The 21,078-nt window shown below is 45.7% G+C and overlaps 1 protein-coding gene across 6 annotated transcripts in view; it reads left to right on the top strand.

Moving 5' to 3' along the window:
- The window catches only part of SH3RF2 (SH3 domain containing ring finger 2), a 122,908-nt gene that overhangs the window by 61,019 nt on the left and 40,811 nt on the right, over positions 1-21,078 (top strand). For all 6 annotated transcript variants that reach the window (XR_004284017.1, XM_032336291.1, XM_032336295.1 and 3 more), the window contains exon 5: positions 3,182-3,505. Coding sequence is in view for 5 of the 6 variants with exons in the window: in XM_032336291.1 (XP_032192182.1) it covers positions 3,182-3,505 (324 nt within the window). In the remaining variant the exon portion in view is untranslated. The remainder of the gene's footprint in view (positions 1-3,181; positions 3,506-21,078) is intronic.

Genomic DNA, 21,078 nt, shown 5'->3' with positions numbered 1-21,078 from the left:
ATTTATTGAAGAGCACCTGGATAAAAAGGTGGTAAAACAAATGCTGAGCTTAGACCCATTCCTGTCAGGACTTCTCCAGTGAGCCCTGCCTGGGTTATGTGAACCTTGCTCAGCCCAATGAACCTCAAGGATATTGTTTCAAATGAGTGGATACAAATTTAAGAGCTGTGCAGTCCTCCCTCAACTGAGCTATTAATCATGTTGGCAGAGCACAGGGCAGACCAAGAGTCACACTGAGCCCTTTGTCAATGTTTCTGATGAAAACAATGAAGGTGTTGCTCACCTGGGGACAGAACAATTAGGTAGAGGGGAAAAAAAAAAAGAAAAAGAAAAAAAATCAGCCTATTTCATTGTACCTGTGAATGACCATAAAGAATTTTACTCATTCAACTCAGAGAATATATATTGTCCTCTTACCGGGTGAACAATGGAGGGATCAGTGCTCTAGGGAACGTAAGACCTTGTCCCCTCTTCCAGACTGCCGTCAGAGCTTGCCTAGACAATTTCCAGAACTTCCTAGCTGGTCTCCCTACTTATGGGCTGGCACTTCCAAATAACATCCAGAATGAGCTTTTATGTGTTTCTTTTTATTTGCATACGGTAGAATTTACTCTTTTTGGTGTCCACTTCTACAAATTTTGGTAAATACATACACCACCATCAAGATAATAGAGTAGTCTCAACACCTCCCCCCAAATTACAACAGCATGCAGACTCTCTGTAGCCAGCCTCTTCCCTGACTCCCAACTGCTGGCAGTGCTGATCTCATTCCTGCTCCTGTAATTTCCCTTTTCCAGAATGTCCTATCAGTGGAATCATACGGAATGTAACCTCTGAGTCTGGCTTCTTTCACTTAGCACAGAGCATTCTGGACTCATCCGTGTTGTTAGGTAGATCCGCAGCTTGTCCCTCTCTATTGACGAGCCATGATCTACTGTATGGATGTGCCAGGGTTTGTTTGTCCGTGCACCAGTTCAAAGACAATGCAGTTATTTCCAGTTATTAGCAGCTATGAGTAAAGTACTATAAACATTTGCATACCAATTTCTGAGTGGGCCTAAGTTTTCATGGCTCTTCAGTAATTACGTGGGAGTGGGCTGGCTGGGTCAGATGCTAAGTGTGGGTTTAACTTGGTTAAGAAACTGCCAAACCGTAACATGAGCTTTTAAAAGCATTAATCAGATCATGTCATTCCTCTATCTAATCCTGCCAGAGGCTTCCTATTACACTTAGAATAAACTTGAGCCTCCTAGGACCTCTGGGACCCAGCTCTTGCCTGTCTCTTTGACTACCTGCTCCTCACTCGCTCTGTTCCAACTTTGGTTTCTTTCCTGACTTTTTCTCAGATAGACTGTTTTTTACATCCTTAGGATCTTTCCATTAGGATATGATCCCTCTGTCTGGAATATTCTTACCCCCATATTCACATGGCTAGTTCCTTCGTGTCATCTGTGTCCTGGTAATGTCATCTCCTCAGTGGGATTTCCTTGACACCCCCCCCACCAGTAGGCACCTCCCCCTGCCACTCTCTATCACTCCAAAGCCCGCCTTTCTTTCTTTCTTTCTTTCTTTCTTTCTTTCTTTCTTTTTTTTTTTTAAGATTTTATTTATATATCGAAGGCGGGCTCCCCATGGAGCAAGAAGCCTGATGTGGGACTCGATCCTAGGACACTGGGACCATGACCTGAGCCGAAGGCAACCACTTAACCAATCGAGCCACCTAGGCATCCCACAAAGCTCTTACTTCTATCTGATATTCTCTTGTTTTGTTGTTTACTGGCTGTGCCATTTATAGATCACCCCTTCTTGTCCACAGCTCTCTCATCTGTAAAGTAGACATAATAATGCCACTTCCCTACCTGATGATTTTCTCTTTCACAATATTACAAGCTTCTTGAGGTAGGAACTACCTCCTCTTTAAAATTTTCATTATTGGTGGGACACCTGGGTGACTCAGTCAGCCAAGTGGCTGCCTTTGGCTTGGATCACGATCCCAGCATCCTGGGATCAAGTCCCACATTGGGCTCCTTGCTCATCGGGAAGCCTGCTTCTCCCACTGCCTCTGCCTGCCACTCTGCCTGCCTATGCTCCCTCTCTCTCTGACCAAAAATTAAAAAAAAAAAAAAAAAAAAAAAAAAAAAAAAAAGAAATCTTTAAAACTTTCGATATTGGCTATTTTAGTCCTTTGCCCATTGTCATAAGAAGTTCTTAAATGGGCAAATTCCCTTTTACTTTTATAGTTGAATCTCTACATTAGAATGAGACTTATGGCTTTGGGGGGCAATTTGGTCAGCGTATTTCAGCCTTCCGAAGGAACTGAGCTCAAAATACAGCACAGTTGGTGGTTGTCCCAGAGCTAGGACTAGATTGCAAGAGCTGGCTTTTTTATTTTCAGGAATTTTGCTAGCTACTTGTAAACCACTGATAGATATTTATACCATAGAAATTAGTAAACTCTACGAAATAGGGCTCATTCTTTTCTTTTTCTTTCCTCTTCTCTTTTCCTGATTTACCAGCTTATCATGGACTAAGACATATGGAATAGGAAAGAATGGTGGGGAGATGAAAGTGTTCAAAGGAAGTAGTGAAAGCTGGTCTTAGCTTAAAGATTCAAAGTTCCGGACAGATTGACATTCTGGTGCAGATGCTTCTCAAATATATAAACCTGAGCAACTTTCACATACACATGATTGCACAGACACTCACTGTGCACGTCTGGGGAGTAGAATAGAGATGGACTGCCCTCAGGTAGCTACCAGTCAGGGCGTAGGGGGTGGGAATGGAAGGGAAGTGATTGCAGGGCAGTGTGTAAAGTGCCCCAGTGGGAAAGCACAGGGGCCGCAGCCCACCCAGGGGCGTTCGGGAGAGGCTCAAAGAGGAAAAGGGTAGGGGTGTGCCTGGGAGAAATGGGAGAAGGAAGACTGCTCCCCGTCGGCGAAGAGTATCATGGCTTATTTTTAACTCCCACAGACCACAGTAAAGAATAAAAGCAATACGTGCTTTGCAAGGGAGTCGTCAGGGTGTACTGATACAGCAGAGTAACTGGGACGTATCGCTAAAAGATGGAAGTTGACCAAAGATGACTGTGGCATCTGAACTCGTGTCAGACTAACCTGGGTAGGACTTAGCTGCTCACACTAGATCAGGAAGCTAACTTGTCATGGACTTTCTGTGTTTCCAGCCCAATCTCACTGCAAGACACCTCCTAGAGAAGAACAAAGGCCGGCAGTCAGGCCGCACAAAGAGCCTGTCCCTGGTGCCCTCATCCTCCCGTGGCAAAGCAGCCAACACACCCACCCTGCGAAGGAGCCCTGGGTCCAGGAGGAAGGGGCCTGGACAGTTCTCCATCACAACAGCCTTGAACACTCTCAACAGGATGGTTCATTCTCCCTCGGGGCGCCATATGGTGGAGATCAGCACCCCTGTGCTCATCAGCTCCAGCAACCCCTCTGTGATCACCCAGCACATGGAGAAAGCAGACCTTCCTCCCAGCTCTGTGGGGCAGGTAGGAAACACACCATTGGGATCAGGGCATATTGGTATTAGGCGGGTCACGCACACCGTGTCACAAGCAATACTGGATATTTAGTACCTGCCGAGCATCCATAATGCATTAATAGTAACTACTGCCGTGTGTATTACGTGTCAGAGCTGCAGACGCGTGATCTCCTGTTGTCCTTGAAAGGGCCTCTTGAGTTATCCCCAATTTACAGGTGGGAAAACTGAGGCCAAGAGGAGTCAAACAACTTTCCAGATCCTCACAGATACTTTGCTTTCCCATACCAAAAGCCACAACATGGTTCCTGTCCCTTAAAGAACTTCCCTCCAAAAAATGGCACCCGTTTTCCCGAAAGGGTTTTGGCATCATGGTTAGAGATTGACTTTTCTGTCCTGTGACATCATGTGGAAAGGAAGGAAAAGAGAAAGGGAAACTGTGGGTTACTAGGTGTTTTCAGGACTGGCTACATAATCCGCAGGGCCCAGTGCAAAGTGAAAACAAGATAATACGTGGAGTGCTTAGCACAATGCCTGGCACGTTACGAAACACCCGATGAGCACTAGCTCTTCCTACTATTATTACTAAGCCCAAACACTGAATTGCCAACTGAAGGGAGTGGAGAGTGTGGCAGCCCAGAAGCAGAAGTACTTTTAACAGCATGTGGCTATTTAGGTTGAAGGGTACTTGGAAAGATGAAGGACTGGAGGTAGGAGGCAAGGTAATTAAGAACAACTACATGTTGGGGATTCTGCTGAAAACACTCTTTGGAACGATGCAGGTGGCAACTTGAAAGGACAAACTTCAACTTGCACTGATGTGTTTTTTTGAAGCTGTAAATCTTGTTTTAAAACATGAATCTCTACCTTGGGATTAAAGGACTTAATTGGACTCTAATCCCTTTTTAACAAGACGAGGAGGAGGAGAAAGTCAAGGGCTTCTCAAAGACCCGTGTGCTGGTCTGAAACAAAAACAATCTCTGTCTGTGACATTTTCTGTCGTACACCACTGTCTGGATCTCGAAGAGGCTGACTGCTCATGTGCTTCCGCCCACCGGCTGCGCGACATACACTCACTCACTCACAGACACACACACACATACACGCACACACATGCGCACAGACACACACACGTACATCTTCCCCTCCACGTACTCTCTCCTGACGTAAAGAACCAAAAAGTTCCCTTCCTACACACACATTCCAGATGCTTTTTTACAAGTACACACATGCTTTGTGCCCAAAGTTCTCCCCCCACCACAGATACACACACGTGCAACACCCGCACGCTTGCGCACACACACACACACACTAAAATGAGGGGCCCAGTGACTTATAATTAAGCCAAAGACTAACTGAATTTTTCTGAAACCATTTTTTATAGAGAGAGCTGGATATAGGAAGTACAGCCCACACTCAATAGATACAAGCAAGCTCACTCAGCTCTTAAGTTGGTTTCCCAAAAGAGTGAGCCAAGAGTCACTTTTCATGTGCCTTTATAATTCTTCTTTCCAGTCATTTGCCTCATCTACAGAGAGGTTGGACCAGCGTGGAGAATCCTAGTAGGATTGAAAATAAATAGTATCCCCCCCACAAAAAATGTTTTAATAAAAAAGATAAAATAAATAGTATTTTTTTCTAGTTTTCACAGATGGTGAGACTTCCAAAGTAGGGCATTTGCATATGCTAGTCCCAGGGAATCTATGCACAGTATTGATAGCCTTTCTCATTTCAGATGGCTGTGGATTGTAAGTATTTCTACATGTTTGCCCGGGTGTTGTCAAAAACACTCTTAAAAGACTTCACTTAATAAGCTACATCTAAAGAAGGGTAAAAAAATTTGAGCAAATGACAAGTTCTTTTGCTTTTTTCTCTAAATCCTTTCAAGCTTTCCCCTCTACCTTCCCCATCCCACCACCCTGCACAGTGCCTAGTCCCTAGTAGGCACTCCAAATCAAGGAATCAAGACATTTGAGTTAAAAATCTGGGCCGATGCTAGTGACAGATCCTCAGGCAGGGAAGACTGGAAGAGGACTGGTTTCTTCTAGAAAGCTCAGACAGGTCAGTGTAACTCTTTCAACCAATAAACATCTGTGGAGTGCTTACATTTTGCTAGTAACCATAGTGAGTACTGGGGATTCTACTACCAAAACAACAAGAACAGCAGCAATATTCCTGGCCACTTACTGAGACTAATATGATTGATGGATGGAGAAATAGGATGATATCCTCTGACAGCAAAGTCTTTTATTTGCTGCTGGTCTCCTAAGTCCTGCTCTCTATCCTAAAAGGTGATAAGAGCCTTTGTAGGGGAGATACTATCAACACTTTACAGCAAGGTAATTAAGTCCTCCCCCCCAAATGGTATGGTCACAGTCCATGTAATTAGTAAACAGTGAGAGTCTGGATTAACCCTAGAATTGTCTGATTCTCGAACATACACTCTTGTCACTACACTATGCCATCAACAGAGAAGTCATCAGGCAACGCTATTAGGATGTTAGTGTAGTTCAGCTTGGATGTCTGTAGCCTCCCTCCGCTCAGACCCTTCACCAGACTTCCCTTAGACTCCCAGGCCCTCCAGCATTATCTTCCCCACCCACCACATTCTCCAGTAAAGAATTTGCCTTGAGTCTTTCACACCTAATTGTTTTCATTTACTATCACTTTGTTCCTTTATGAATTATCAACTGTGTAGGCTGCTGTAGGCACCACTAGTAAGCCCTTGCTGTCCAGGAACTCCCAATCTAGTGGGAACACAAAAAATGAATGACTAACTATAGTGGGGTTAGGGCTTCCTGACATGGGACAAGAGCCTCCTGGCACCGACATTGGCTTTAGCAGTTCAGAGACGCAGAGTTTAATAACACAGACCTACAGACCGAGAAAGCTGTTCCCTTTCCAATTTTCCCCAAGCCCCTGGATGATATTAGGAAGCTCCCAGTTTGGTGCAGACGTTTGCTAATAATCTGTCTCTGGAAGGAGGAAAGAGCATGGCCTGAGGACCAGGGCTTGAGGCAAAGCTGTTGCCCATCTCTGAACTGAATAACACTGAACATTTTTCTCATATTGTCTGATGGGTTATCTTCCATATGTGGTAAGTGCTACCGGTTTTATGTTCACAGAAGTGTATGAAAACAGAGGCCAGAGCAAGGAATTTTGTTTTCCTGTTGTTGTTGTGTCTTCTCACCGGTGGGAAACCACTTGACACATTTGGCTAGAAGGTCAGGAAATGACCTCACAGATGAACTATGCACGAAATACAGCTATCCTTGAAAACAATTCAGGATTAGACCTGGAGAGGCTGAGTGGGTTCTCTGGGAAACTGTGATGGAGCAGGTTAAGTGGGGGATTGGAACCCATGGAGTTGGCCTTTGGGAGAGTTCTGAAGATGATCTCTAAGTCTGCAATGAGAAGGGATGCCTTAGAAAGAGAAAGTCAACTGCACCAGATGCCAGTTAGGAAGAAATCCTTCAGCAGTGGAAGCCAGTGGAAGCCAGGCCCACCCTAGAGATTCTGCAATTCACTTGTTCACGATGTGGAGGCTGCTTGCCCCGTTTCTCCCGCACTCACAGAACAATGAGGCACTCTTCTTTTCTGGTCCTTCAGTACACCCTCCACGTCCTCCCCTGCCCCACACCCCACTACCTGTCCCCCACCCCCTCTCCTTCAGCCTGCCACTCTTTCTGTACCACACATCCCGGTTAGTGGAGCTGCTGGACAACTAGAAAGCCTGCCATCATTCCAGAGTTTTCTCCTTCCCTCACCTCTTACATCCAGTCAGTCAGCAAGCTCCTTTTGCCACCTGAGTAGTTGCATAACTTCTGTCCGTTCCATCCCAGTGCCTTCATCCGGGTCCGCAGCTCTTGCCTAGACCATCGCTTCAGCCTCCACCCTGGTGTCCCAGACATCAGGCTCAGTCACCACACCTCACCCCACCCACCCCTTCACCCCCACCCATTCTTCCAGTCACGGCCTCTATCACAACTTCTTGAAAACCCAAATCCATTTCAGCCATTTTTCTTACCCAAACTGCTCGTCAGTCCCTACAGACCACAGAAGAAGTAATTAATACCTGCCGCTTATTGAGTAGCCCCTAAACGCCAGAAACCATAATGATGATTTGCAGACATGCTGACTTGCCCCACAGCTGTTTAGAGTAGGCACTGGTACACCCATTTTATCAAATAGGAAAACGTGGGGGACAGAAAGATGAAGTAACTTGCCTCAAGTCTCAAAGTGAGAAACAGAGCCAGGATTTGAGGGCAGACCTGTGCTCTCTCCCCTAAATAAGTTAAGGCATTCTAGACCCTCCATGATCTGGCTACAATCCCCCTTCCAGCACTCCCAGACCCCCATACCCACGGCGTACACACACACACACCCACATGCAAATGTATGCATGTGCATGCACAGACACACACACCAGCGTGCACACACACAAAAGTTGTAGTGATTTACTTGACACTTTGAAGCACAGTATGTATACCCCAGGCCACCTCTCTGCTTTTTGTCCTTATACCCGGCATACTGCCTGCATTTTTACAGGCAAAGAACAAATGTTTGTTGATTAAATTAAAGGCTATTTCTCTAGGAATTTATTTTTGGTGCATTCACCTGTTACTATCATATCCACATCCCAAAGGCCCTTACGCATTACCATTTCCTTCAAGGAATTTCTTGCCAGTTCTCCTGGCAGAATTAATATCTCCCCTGTGTTCACAGCATATTGTTTATACTCGAGTTATAACTTGCTTGGCACTGTCAATACCACACATACATCTTATCACCATGCTCACCAAGAATGCATACTTCTTCAGGGCGGGGATGGTGTTTTGTTCATTTACGTTACTGTTGACTTTCCAAACCCCAGTAAAGGTTTCTAATAACACATTTTGCTGCAAGAATTAAAAACAAAGTCAGAGACCTCTGACTTTTTAAAATAATTACCAGTCCCTGTCCCTTCTTCTGATTACCCAGAAAACAGAAGAGATAAGACAGAGAGGAAAACGGCAGGGCCCTGAAGTCAGGGTAGGAATGTGGTTCCCTCCCCCATGCTGCCTCCATCCCATTTTAGGATGACAGTGACAAGTCCAAGCATCCTTCCTGGGCTCCTAGGAAGATGAGCTGTCACGGACCTTGGGGGAAGTCTGTAAGACTGACTTTCCTTTCAATCCTATATTTGGATCCTATATCTGAATAAAGTAACTTTTAAGAGTTTGAGCTCTAAGTCCAGATCCTTTCCCTTTTTCTGTTTCATGGGAGTTTCTCAGACTGACTTTTTGGTACTCAGGACTGCCGTGAGAGATGGTTGTTACTCAGTATTAAGATAATTTTTTTCCTGGGGCACCTGGGGTGGCTCAGTTGGTTGAGCCTCGGCCTTCGGCTCAAGGCCATGATCTCGGGGTTCTGGGACCAAGCCCCATGTGAGGCTCCCTGCTTAGCAGGGAGTCTGCTTCTCCCTCTCCCCCTGCTCTTGCTTTCTCTCTCGCTCTCGCTCTCGCTCTCAAATAAATAAAATCTTCAAGGAAAAAGAAGGGTAATTTCTTTCCTTTAGAGTCTCAGTGCTAATTTATGCTTAAGATTCTAGCTAACCCTCCTTCTAAAGTAATTTACAGAAATAGATCTATCCTATGCTTATAGTCTTATGTTAATATCTTCCAGTATAAATTTTCCATCTTTCCAATTTTCACTCAGCAAATCCTTCTCATAAATGAAGATATCAGAGCACTTTTTTTATTTTCACCCCGATTTTATTAAATTTTTTTATTAACATATAATGTATTATTAGCCCCACGGGTATAGGTCTGTGAATCATCAGGCTTACACACTTCACAGACTCACCATAACACATACCCTCCCCAATGTCCATAACCCAACCACCCTCTCCCCGTCCCCCTCCCCCCGATATCAGAGCACTCTTGAACTGACTGGGGTGGTCCCAAAGAGTTGTGGCTAGAAAAGTGGGAAGGCTCCATTCCGTGGATAGCTGTCTGCACAAACCGTTTTGTTCCATGTCACCTTCATCTGCCCCAAAGTGCCTTCTGTGGACCCTGACAGGTGCTTGAAATGTGTTTGTTAAGTTTTCAAGCATGTACCCCTGGCTGGACACAGCCCCTTAAACTGTTCCCATAAATTACCAGTCAGGCCTGAGCAGGAGTTCCCTGGTGGACGCCTGCAAGAAAGGGCGCAGTGTGGGACCACAGTGCCTCTGCCTCCTGCTGCAACGCCAGATCCCCCCAAGTTGAGAACCATCACAAGCAGCCTAGAGAAGGTGTTTCATACAGGAGAAATCCCTCTGGCCACACACCCCTTCCTTATCTCAGTGGTGAGACTTCAGGTAAGTCAGTAGCCACTCTGAGCTTAGGGTTCCATTAGGCATGTGAGTACCTCTACCTCAGAAGATCGTTGGGGAAATCAAAAGAGGTAAAGCGGGTACTGGAATTTCTTAGATGTCAGTTGCTCGATTTCTCTTCAATCACTACGCTGTACAGGTTATAATGGAAATTATAAACGTGTAAAAAGTAGAAAGAAGAATATAATGAAGCCTTGGGTACACAACACCAAGTCTCAGTGATTATCCACTCACGGGCCAGTCTGATTTCAGTTTTAGCCCCACTCACAATGGGTTATTTTGAAGCAAAGCTCAGATGTCCTGTCATTTCATCCACCACATATCTCAGTATCCCTTTACAAATTTTAGTATTTTTATCTAAGAGCTTAACATCACCAGGATGCTGTTATCACACATTAGAAAATGGGCAGTGTTTCCTTTTTTTAATTTAAATTCAATTAATTAACATATAGTGTATTATTAGTTTCAGAGGTAGAGTTCATCTGTCTTGTATAAGACCCAGTGCTTGTTAAATCATGTGTGTGGGCAGTGATCTCTTAAAAACATTAAATATTCAGCCACTGTTCAAATGTCCATATTTGCCTTACAGGTATTTTTAAGTTGATTTGTTTAAATGGCATCCAAATGAAGTAAACACTTTGCATTGGGTTGATACATCTCTTAGATTTCTTTTATTCCACAAGTTCCCTCTCTCTCCTTGTTTTATCCTTAGACATATGTTAAAGAAGCCACATAGTTTGTCTTACTGGGTTTTTGCGTTCTGGGTATTGCCAGTGGCATCTTTGTCACGGTGTTCAACACATTCCTCTCTCCCCCATACTTTCTGTAAACTGGTATTTAGGTCTAGAGGCTTAACCAGCTTCAGGCTTGACTTTGGCAAGAATACCTCATAGCTTGTGCTAAGTGCTTCTCTTTTGGGGGTTTTGTCTTGTTTTGTTTAAGTGCACAATTCATTGGCTTTTAATAATATATTCATAGAGTTGTGCATCTGTTACCATAATTTAAAACATTTTCATTGTTCCAAAAAGAAACCCCACACCTCTTAGCTCTCACCCCTTAGTCCCCCATTTCCCTCCACCCCCCAGCTCAGCCACAGACAACTCTCACTCACTTTCTGTCTCTACATTTGCCTATTCTGCTCATTTTATATCAGCAGAATCACTCAGTATTTGGTCTTTCACTTGGCATTATGTTTCAAAGCTCCTGTGTTGTAGCAGGTATCAATACGTCATTCCTTTTTATGGTTGACAACTTTCCATTGTGTAGAATATCGTGTGGATACACCACATTTTGTTCAGCTATTCATCAGTTGATGGACATCTGGTTTTGTTTTGGTTTTTTTCCACTTTTTAGTATTATAGATAATCCTGCTGTGGACATTTGTGTACAGGTTTTTGTGTGGGCACGTGGTATCATACAGTTCATAACTAGGAGTGGAATTACTAGATCATATGGTAACTTTATGTCTAACTGTTTGAGGAACTGCCAACTATTTTCCCAAATGATTGCACCATTTTATATTCTCACCAGCGGTTTATGAGGGTTCCAATTTCTCCACGTCTTCACCAGCACTTGTTGTGTTATGTCTTTTTTATTATAGCCATCTTAATAGGTGTGAGGTGGTATCCGTTGTGGTTTTGATTTGCATTTCCTTGATGGCTAAGCATCTGTTCGCGTGTTTATTGGGTGTGCGTATTCTTCAGAGAACTGTCTATTCATATTCTTTGCTCTATCTTTTAATTGGGTCATTTATCTTACTACTGAGTTTAAGAATTCTGTACTTACATACATATATGCCAGGTGCATGTCGCTTATCAGATATAAGACTTGCAAAACATTTTCCTATTTGTTGGCTGCCTTTCTGTGTTCCTGGCGGCATCCTTTGAAGCATAAAAGTTTTAATTAACGATGATGTCCATTTCATCTGTTCTTTTCCTTCATTGCTTATACTTTTGGTGTCATTGCTAAGACTCCATTGCCTAATCCAGGTTCCCTAGGATTGACCTTGCATTTTTATCTGAGAGTTTTCTAGGCTTACCTTTAGATATGATGCATTTGGAGTTAATTTTTGTATATGCTGTGAGGTAGGGGTCCAAATTCATTCATTTACATGTAAAAAGAATGTCTCATTTTGCATTAAAATTGATTTCCCATCAGCATTTCACCTAATGATTTGAGGTGCCATTCATGAACATTCATTTGGGGTTGCATATGGTGACATTCCAAATCTTTCATTCTTCCTAAATTGTTTTAAGCTTCAGTTCTTCTACAAGACTGACTACTTCTTTCTAAGGGCTGAATGTGTGTAAGATGCTATACTGTGAGTACCTACATTTTTTCACAGATTTCCATAGGCGCTCAGCATATATTGAGCAATCCAAAGTTCATGCCTCAACCACTCTATCCCTTCTGTCTCTCTCTATTTCTCTCTCTTTGTCTCTTTCTCTCTCCCTTGTTTGTTCCTGGGAGTTTCCGTAGCTCAAAGACAGGACTCATTTCTCACCACCTTCTCTCTTGGCGTGTTGCCGTCACTGAACTGCTACTACCCTTTTTCCACTGGCCACTGCCAGCTGGGCTAATCGCCCCCTGCCTGCCTGTGCCAGTCTTCTTGTTTACATCCTTATCACTGCCTTCAGGCCAGCCTCAGCCGCCGTCTCACCCTTCTGCCCCTCCTGAGGTCTGCCTCCCACCCCTGGGCTAAGACCAGGAGAAAAGACCTAGATCTGTTCAGCCTGGAAAAGAGACGGTTAATATAGGAATGAGTGTTGCTTTTATTTTCCTGAACTTGGGTTTATACTCCTGGGTCCAGAAGAGGAACAGAACATAAATCAGAACATGAAGGATTTCATGAGTCCCAAAACGTAGACTGTGAGAAAACAAATACTGAAAATGCTGAAGGAGCCTATGGAACCTATTGCTGTTGGGTTTGGGTTTGGTTTCTATTCTTCCTTGTAGAGGAAGGCAGCTTAGTTTTAACAAGAAGGCTTTGAGTCAGCCAAAGCTTCATGTCATAGCTTTGCCATCTAATACCTAAGTGACATTGAACTGAATACTTTACCCCATTGAGCCTTGGTGTCCTCATCTGCAAAATGCATAGGTCCTTCCATGCAGAGTCATTGCTGCTCCCTATAGCCATTGCTACTACCTTCTTTGCTCCAAGCAGAGCTCTGAGAATATATCATCATTTGTGTGACTGAGGAGAACCCCTGACTTAAAGCAGGCAATGAGCTAGACATACTCAAAAATTTAGATGGCCCTCTTGAACTGAATTTCCTAAGGTATATTTTTCACAACTACTAGCAGATTTGGGGTGATCTTGTCTCATTTTATACATAAAAGAACTGGCAGAAAAGTATGCTTCTATCAAGGTCTTCAAAAAAAAAAAAAAAACAAGTGAAATAATTGCAATTTATGACAGAATTAGGAGTACTTATGATTTATCATTTAATGTCTCGTGCTTGGGTCCTACGGTCCCAGGTGGCCGTAGCGATTATTAGCATAAGACAGGTGCCATCATTGCTGCATGAACCATCACAGACCAGTTAGGCCACAGAGAATCTGATCTAAGTGCTCCCACCCAGTCGCTGCTTGGCCTTGGGTAAAGCATTTTTGCCTCTTCAGACCCCAGCTTCCTTGTTTTCTCGATGGAATAATAAAACTCATCTGGCAGAGTATTATGTTGTTTAATTCGTTGAGAGTACATTCGGAAGCTAGATAACACCATGAAAACCTGTCCCTGTATTTAGTTCATGACGGTCATCGTTGTGATCCCACCCCGTGCTCCAGCCCGCCGTCACACAAGAGACCCGCATCCTTTCTACCCATTGCAAAAGTTTTCTCAGCCCCAGCAGGTGTCAGGTGGACTTCTCAGAGGCAGAGCTTTCTAGCAATATTTCTCGGCACAGGCACTATGGTGAGAAAATGTGGGCTTTGGGGACCTCCAGATCCGGGATGAAACTCTCGCTCTGCCTCTTACTGAGCAGTATAACATCGGGCAAATTACGTAATCTCTCTGGGCCTCAGTTGTTCCATTCGTGAAATGGAACTCATGGTAATTTTTTCTAACCTCACAAGACTGCCATGAGGAGAAGACAAGGCAGTACATGTAATTGAGATACTGGCCAGGGTTTGGCGGTGGCAAATAACTCAATAAATGTTCACTCTGTTATTAATGCTGGGTCAAGTCAGGAAGCTATAACCATCTCCCACCCCCAGGCTTCACTGAGAAGCCGCGTACTTCAGAGGATGATCTGTTGGAGCCTTCCTCGCAGCCCAGAGGCTTCCAGAAGGCCCTTTGCTCCCTTGATAAGCAGTGACTATTTCAGAAGAGGGGAAGGGAGTGACTTTTGGCTTATATCTAGGGGGCCCCTGGGACATACTCAGTTCTGACCCTGTTATCCCAAAGGGAACCCATGGGAAGGAAAGCAAAAATGACACCAGGAAGAAAGGCTCTGGACAAAAGAGATCAGAGTGAGACTGAGGCAGGGCCCTCTCTCTGCCGTCTTCCGCACATACCTTTTAGCTTCTTCTGTGAGCCCCGTCCTCACCTGGGCTGTTGCCCAAGCTGCTCACAGCCCATCAGTGGAAGCAGCCAACAAGGAATTTCTGGGTGCCTCCCGTGCACAGGCACGCGAGACACAGTGAACAAGACAGACATGGTCCCTGTTCTTATGAACTGCAAGCTATCGGGGAAGACAAGCGGGGAACCAAGTAGACACATACTTGATTACAAGACTGCGGTGTGTGAAGTGCTGTGAGTTCAGGATGGGAAACGAAGGGGGGTTGTGAGGGAGGGCCCCCTCCTCTGCGAGGTCAGAGAAAGCCCCCTGAGAAAGTGAAGTAAAGGATGACAGAGGCAGCGGGTTAAAATAGCAGGTGAAGCAGGGCGCGTGGCTGGCTCAGCCAATAGAGGGTGTGACTCTTGATCTCGGAGTCATGAGTTCAAGCCCCCTAGTGGGCATGGAGATCACTAAAAACCAAACAGGTGAAGTGAAGCCCCACGAGCACCTCTCTGGGTACTCAAAGCCCAGTTTCTTCTCCAGAAGTCAGCGCAGCAAATGCCAGCACTCCTGGTGTGTGGCCACACCCGTACTCCTCGGCTCCCTGCCCAGCCCAAGCTCCCTGAGGTCCTCTGGAGAGAAGCCTCTCTGGTTTCTGGTGACCACAGCAGGTTCTCTAATTAACCCTGCCGCTCTGCTTGCTTCTTTGATTCAGCATTTCTCCAGCGAGAACTTAAACTTGACATCATCACTTCACCCAATTAATCCTGGCAGGTGAGGCCCTCGGGAGGCCCAGCCCTGTCCAGGTGAAAGGAGGAGCAGCCAGGCTTGCACCTCGGACATCCAAGCACAGACTGTTTAGCTCTGGATGCCAGAGGCAGGGGCCAACACATGTGCAGGCGTGCTCCCTCGAGCTCTCACCCCCCTCGTAGAACCAGCAAAATACAGTAGAAGCACATGAGAAAGTGAGGTGTGCAGGGCAGCAGTTGGACAGCGGAGAGCAACATGAGGCACCAATGTCCCTTCAGGGCACAATGACGTTGGCCATGTGGCTCAACATTGCAACGCCTCAAGTTTCTTCATCTTAAAGTGGTGAAACTATCAGCTCCTTTCACATAGAACTGTTAGAGCACTGAGTGAGGTAGTCACAGACGGAGTTCTCGGCCTCAGCACGGTGGGCATTTGGGACCAGGTAATTCCCTGCTGTGGGGGCACCTGTGCATTGTCAGGTGTGGAGCAGCGCGCCTATTCTCTACCTGCTGGGTGCCAGCAGCGCCCACCACTCAGCTGTGGCCATTAGAACATCTCCAGACATTGTCAAATGTTCCCCAGGGTTGAGATCATCCCTAGTTGGCAGCAAGTGCGGTAAAGGACACAGCCTGGGACCTGGCATAGAGTCAGTACACAGTAAATGACAGCTAACATCAGATGTATGTGAGGCAAATGCCCTTTCTGGGTCACCACGGCAGACCCCTCTTTCCAAGCACATGCCAAGAATATAAGGGCCTTGGAGAAATCTGGAACTTGCCAAACGTGGGATGGGTAGACATGGCAGTGTCGTCGCTGGAATGTGCAAAGAGAGCAAGGTGTCCCTGGCTGGAGCAATGGAAGAGATCTGTATATTGAGTAGACTGTTGGAACAGGTCCCCTGGCCAGGCTGCTCAACTGAAAAGGAGAGAAGCTAATTTTACGGTGTGGTGAGCAGGTGCCAGACGTGGTGCCAGGGTCTTCACATACATCTTGGCCTCTGGGTATTGTAAAGAGATGTTATTATTTCCATTTTAGATGGAAGAACTGAGACTCAGAGAGGCTAAGGAACGAATTCGGAGTTACTCAGCAGTCACATTGCAGGGTTCAGTCAGAAGCTGGGTCTGACTCTCCTCCGAACCCATGCTCTTTGCCCACCCAGGCAGCTAGAGTGGGGCTTCTCGCATGCTGACTTAGTTTAGAAGTGATTCTGGGGCAGGAATCAGACTCGGCTGGGAAGAGGGATGGTACTGATTAGCAGTATCAGTATCTGCTATGGACCAGGAATAGGAAATGTGCCATGAGTTTGCCATCCATGTACAAGCCCATAATCCGAGTCAGTGATTCTGTCTTCCTCTCTGGCATTATCTGGAGACGACGCTAAGCTAAGGGTACATCTGGTTTTATTCTGCAAATAAGCAACTGTGCTATATCATTTCTCAAGGCATGAGCTGAAAAACAAAAACAAGTCTTCATAGGTGAAAATTTCTATAGAAGGGGCATATTTTTGGATGATTCCCATGGAAAGGCAAGGTATGGGCCCTACTGAAAGCCTTCTTTCATGCTTCATGAATTTTATTTTTGATGAGGAACAGTGTTCTTGAAAAAAAAAAAAAGGCGGGGGGTGTAACTTACCAGGTAATAGGCCATTTTCTTTTAGAGAAAAAAAAAATTATATTTCAAAGCACAAACTTTGGGAGATACAATATCCATCCTTCATCCTCTCTTCCCACTCCAAAACAAGCCCTGGTGGAAAATTGCACAACTAGATGCATAATGAAACCTGCTAACTTATGCAAAGAATATTGCAAGCATCGGTTTGTCTGTTTCCAGACACCTCGGCTAGGGAAGATGTGCTTTCTCATGGCTAAGTTTGGGGCAGCCCTGAGGACACAGGGACACAGGGTGCAGTGTCAAAAACTTGAACAAATCATTCCCACCAGCTAGGCTCCAATCAGGCTCCCTAACTGAGCTCTTAGGCCCTTCCCCACGACTTTTGTCTTGACCTGAGCTGGCACCGACTACAGGAGGCTCACTGCCTTCGTGGTCCTGTTCACGAGCATGGCGTGTCTGCCACATGGCCAGGCATTCATTCATCAAAGATTTCCTGAGTCTCTCTTACGTGCCAAGTCCGAGGCAAGCACTAAGAGGCAAACCCTAAACATGTCAACTAGCACATACTGGGTCAGGGAGAGAGCTCATTGTTTCAGTCCTTCTCCTGCATCTGTTTCAAGTGCGCAGGACATTAACAAGGTCAGAGAATGCCTATCCTTTATTTTCAAAGTCACATTCCCTCTACCCAGGGTGATGTGCCTCCTGGGCTCTCATCGCTCTACATAAGGAGAGAAGGCAGCCATGGGGAGAAGGACTATCCACTCCAAGCCATTTGCACCACCTGGCACCCAGCCATTGTCCACTCATTAGATCGGCCAGCTACAGCCCACAGTTCCAATGCAGCCCATAGCCTGGTTTTGTACAACCCATAATCTAAGAATGCTATGTACAGTTTTATTTTTTTGTTAAGATTTTATTTTTTAAGTAATCTCTACACCCAACATGGGGCTCAAACCCGCAACCCCAAGATAAGAGTCAAACGCTCCAACAACGGAGCCAGACAGATGCCCTAGTATTTATAGTTTTAAATGGGGGGAATCAACAGGATTATGCTCCGTGACATGTAAAAATTCTACGAAATTCCATTTTCAGTGTCCCAAACTGAAGTGTTGTTGGCACACAGCTGTGCTCTTTATACTTTGTGGCAGCACTGAGCAACTGTGACAGAGACCCACAAAGCCTTAAGTATTTACTATCTGACCCTTCACCAGAGAATGTTTACTGACCCCTGGGCTAAAGCCCTGCTCCCACTTTCCTTCACTAAAAGGCAAATCCCCACTGGTCTAGCAGCTTCTGAGGTCTTTAATGCCTTTGTGAGACCATGTGTATCTGGTTGTCTCTGGTGCCGCAGGGAGAAGGGTCCCTGAGAGGGCACCACCTGAACCCCTACAGTAACTGATCTGTACCTCTAGACACACATCTGTCACTTCACGCCTTGTTCTGGAATTTACCTAAAAGCTGCCTTATGGCCAATTACTCCATAAGGGCAGGGTACCTCGTTCCCTCTAACCCCCCCGGGTTAAGTCCAGTTGAACTTGACATGCGATGTGTTTGGTAAATATTTGTAGAATGTGTGAGAGAGGAAGCGAGTGAAACCCAGCAAATGTGTGTGTGCCAGTGCGTAAGAGTCAATAAATGTAAACAAGAGACCAAATAAATAAATGTCTGAATTAATGAATGATTAAATGCTGGAGGGGCTGGAGGAAAGAAGACCTAAATGAGTGTATGACTGAGGGAATTCTTCTAAAAATGAGAGATTAAACAAAGAAATAAGAATATAAGTGAATGTAGGAAGGAAGGATCTATGAGTGAGCCAGTGAGTGCAGGCTACAGGGTCTCTACAAACGCCACATAGAGAGGATACAGGCGTCACTGCCATGTTCTGCTGATCTCGGCACTTTGCCTTGCTGGCTTACGCCCTGCCAGCCATGGGATTTTGAACTTCATCGATGCCCTTCCTTGCTGAGGGTGTGCCCACACTTTCGTGCTTGAGCGTCTGGGGCTTCTGTCAGAAGGACAAAAACACCTGCACCCTTGGGCTTGGAGCCAGACAGCCATGTGTCTGAGACTGTGGCTTCCCTCCCATATATGGAAAAAACACGCTTTCCCTGATGCATCCTCAGCCCCATCTCTTCCATGTGCTACAGGCGAGTAGGACCTATCCCAGAGGCACAATTCCGGGTGCAAGGGACGGGCAACATGTTGGTTTGGGGTGAAGTTCGTGCCCAAGGTCATCCTAGCCAGGGAGGAAAATGTGGAATCGAAAGCAGCCTATCTAAATCAGGTCCCCACAGTTACTCTGTTTCCTCTGTAGTGCATACCTTGTCTGCTTTCTTGCTTTTTGTTGCCTGTGTTTTTGTTGCTTTACCTGTTCCCCCGCTAGAAGGTAAGCTCCATGAGGACAGAGACAGGCACATGGAAATCACACTTGGTTGAAAAGAGTGAAACACCGTGTGGAAAACAAGTAAACCGACCACTTGAACCCGCTACCGAGACATAATCCCCTCTCCCAGTGGTGGGCCTGAACTAACTGTCCCACTGCCTGGCACACCATTTCCCCTCTCTAAGGCTCAGTGATGAAAGGAGATTATCTTCATGGTCCTTTCCAGCTCCCCCATACTACGGTTATAAAGCCAAGGGGAGGGGCCTTCAGATTGTTCAAGAGTCACATGGTTAGTATGAACCCAAGTAAGCCACAGCGCTTAAAAAAAAAAAAAAAGTGTAATTATTACATAAGGGACAGCCATTTTATCTGGTCTGTGATGGGGTAAAGTGACACTGGGTGTGGTGACATCATTGTTTTGGCCAGTGGCCATCTGAGCCTCATGTGTGAGTGTCCCGGTGTGATCAGTCCTCTCCTGTCAGAGATGAAACCCAGCCTGGCATTCTGCTGCCTTGCATCTCATGAAAGTCAGAGAAGTATGCCATGAAGCCTCCATGGCTGGGGAATCTCTTCTCAGACGTCTTTGCAGAGTTCCCAGAAACCACACAAAAACCCTTCCTGGCTCAGCCTGGCAAATGAGGTACAGGGAGCTAAGGAGGGCTTTTCTGAGGGTTCCAAGGCTCGCTGACTCCTGCACCCTGAGAACTCTCCTGCCTTTACCACCAGCGCCACTTGGTCCAACCTCCAAAATACGCACACTGCCTTGTGTGCTGAAAGGAGCTCTTAAGAGTGCCAGCTCTCAAGTCAGGATTTTTACTTTAATTTAATTTTATTTTTGTTAAGTTAATTTATATAACTAATCTCTACACCCAACATGGGGGCCTGAACTCAAAACCCCGAGATCAAGAGTCACATGCTCTTCTGACTGAGCCAGGCAGGTGCCCCCAAGATCAGGATTTTTAGGTTAGAATCTCCGCTCAGCCTCCTTGCTGCCTCTGTGGCCTTGGCCCCTTACTTTAGTACATTTTTCCCTTGACTTTCTCATCTGTAAAATGGGAATGGCAATGATAATAACAGAATTTAGCCTTTTGGTGTGTTGTGAAGATTGTATGAGAGAACAGAGTGCGTGGGAATGGGCGGCCCTACCAAGCATTCTCTAAAGACTAGCCCTTATGGTGGTGTGATTTCCAAAATCTGGTTGGGTATTCCCCATTGTACCTCCATGAGATTATACACCCCACAAGGGCAGGGACTGTGCCTTCTTTTTGACCTCATGCTCATGTTGCCTCACCTAGGGATCGGACACTCAGAACACCTGGGAGTGGAAGGCACCACGCATTCCCAAACTGTTGCTCTCCAGATGTGAATGGAGGCCTGCTAGTCAAAATCCACAGGCATGGCATATAGCCTTCTCTTGAGAGAAATGACCCCCCCGCCCTTTGTGGAAAACCATTGTTGGGAGAAGAGGCTGAGTTAGGAAACATCTAGGGAAGGTCAAGAACAAGAAGGAAAACTTCTCCCAAAAATATACCTTGATGGTTTGGTGTTAGCAAACTCTTCACCCAGCGGAAGAGAGAACTGGGAGGACAGTCTCTTCACAGCTTCCCCGGAGGGTTTAGACACCAGCCGCCTTTACTGAGTGCTGAGGTATTGTTCTAAAGCCTGGGGTTACAAATAATACTTTCACAGTTGTTCTAAGGACAGGCCAAAATTGGGGATTCCATCCTGAAAGCAAGTCTGCGTCTTCATCCCTTTTTAGCAGGTATCATGACACCTGAAAGGCTTTACTCTCTGTTTGCTGTCAAGTGCCCTGCTCGGGAAGCAGAGATGCATCAGTTGTACAAACAGCCTGGGGCCCTGGTGTGTGTGGTTCACTCCTCGAAGGGAGAAGACAGGAGAAGACGGCAGAGTGCTCGCTCGAAGGGCATTCAGCCTCTTGAGTACCACAGGCTGGCCTTTCTGGGCAGGGAGGGTGGTCTGTGGTG

The sequence above is a fragment of the Mustela erminea genome, chromosome 3 (genome assembly GCF_009829155.1).
Source record: "Mustela erminea isolate mMusErm1 chromosome 3, mMusErm1.Pri, whole genome shotgun sequence".
NCBI classification, from domain to species: domain Eukaryota; kingdom Metazoa; phylum Chordata; class Mammalia; order Carnivora; family Mustelidae; genus Mustela; species Mustela erminea.
The sequence above is the reverse complement of the archived record's forward strand: the minus strand, read 5'-3'. Positions and strand labels throughout refer to the sequence as shown.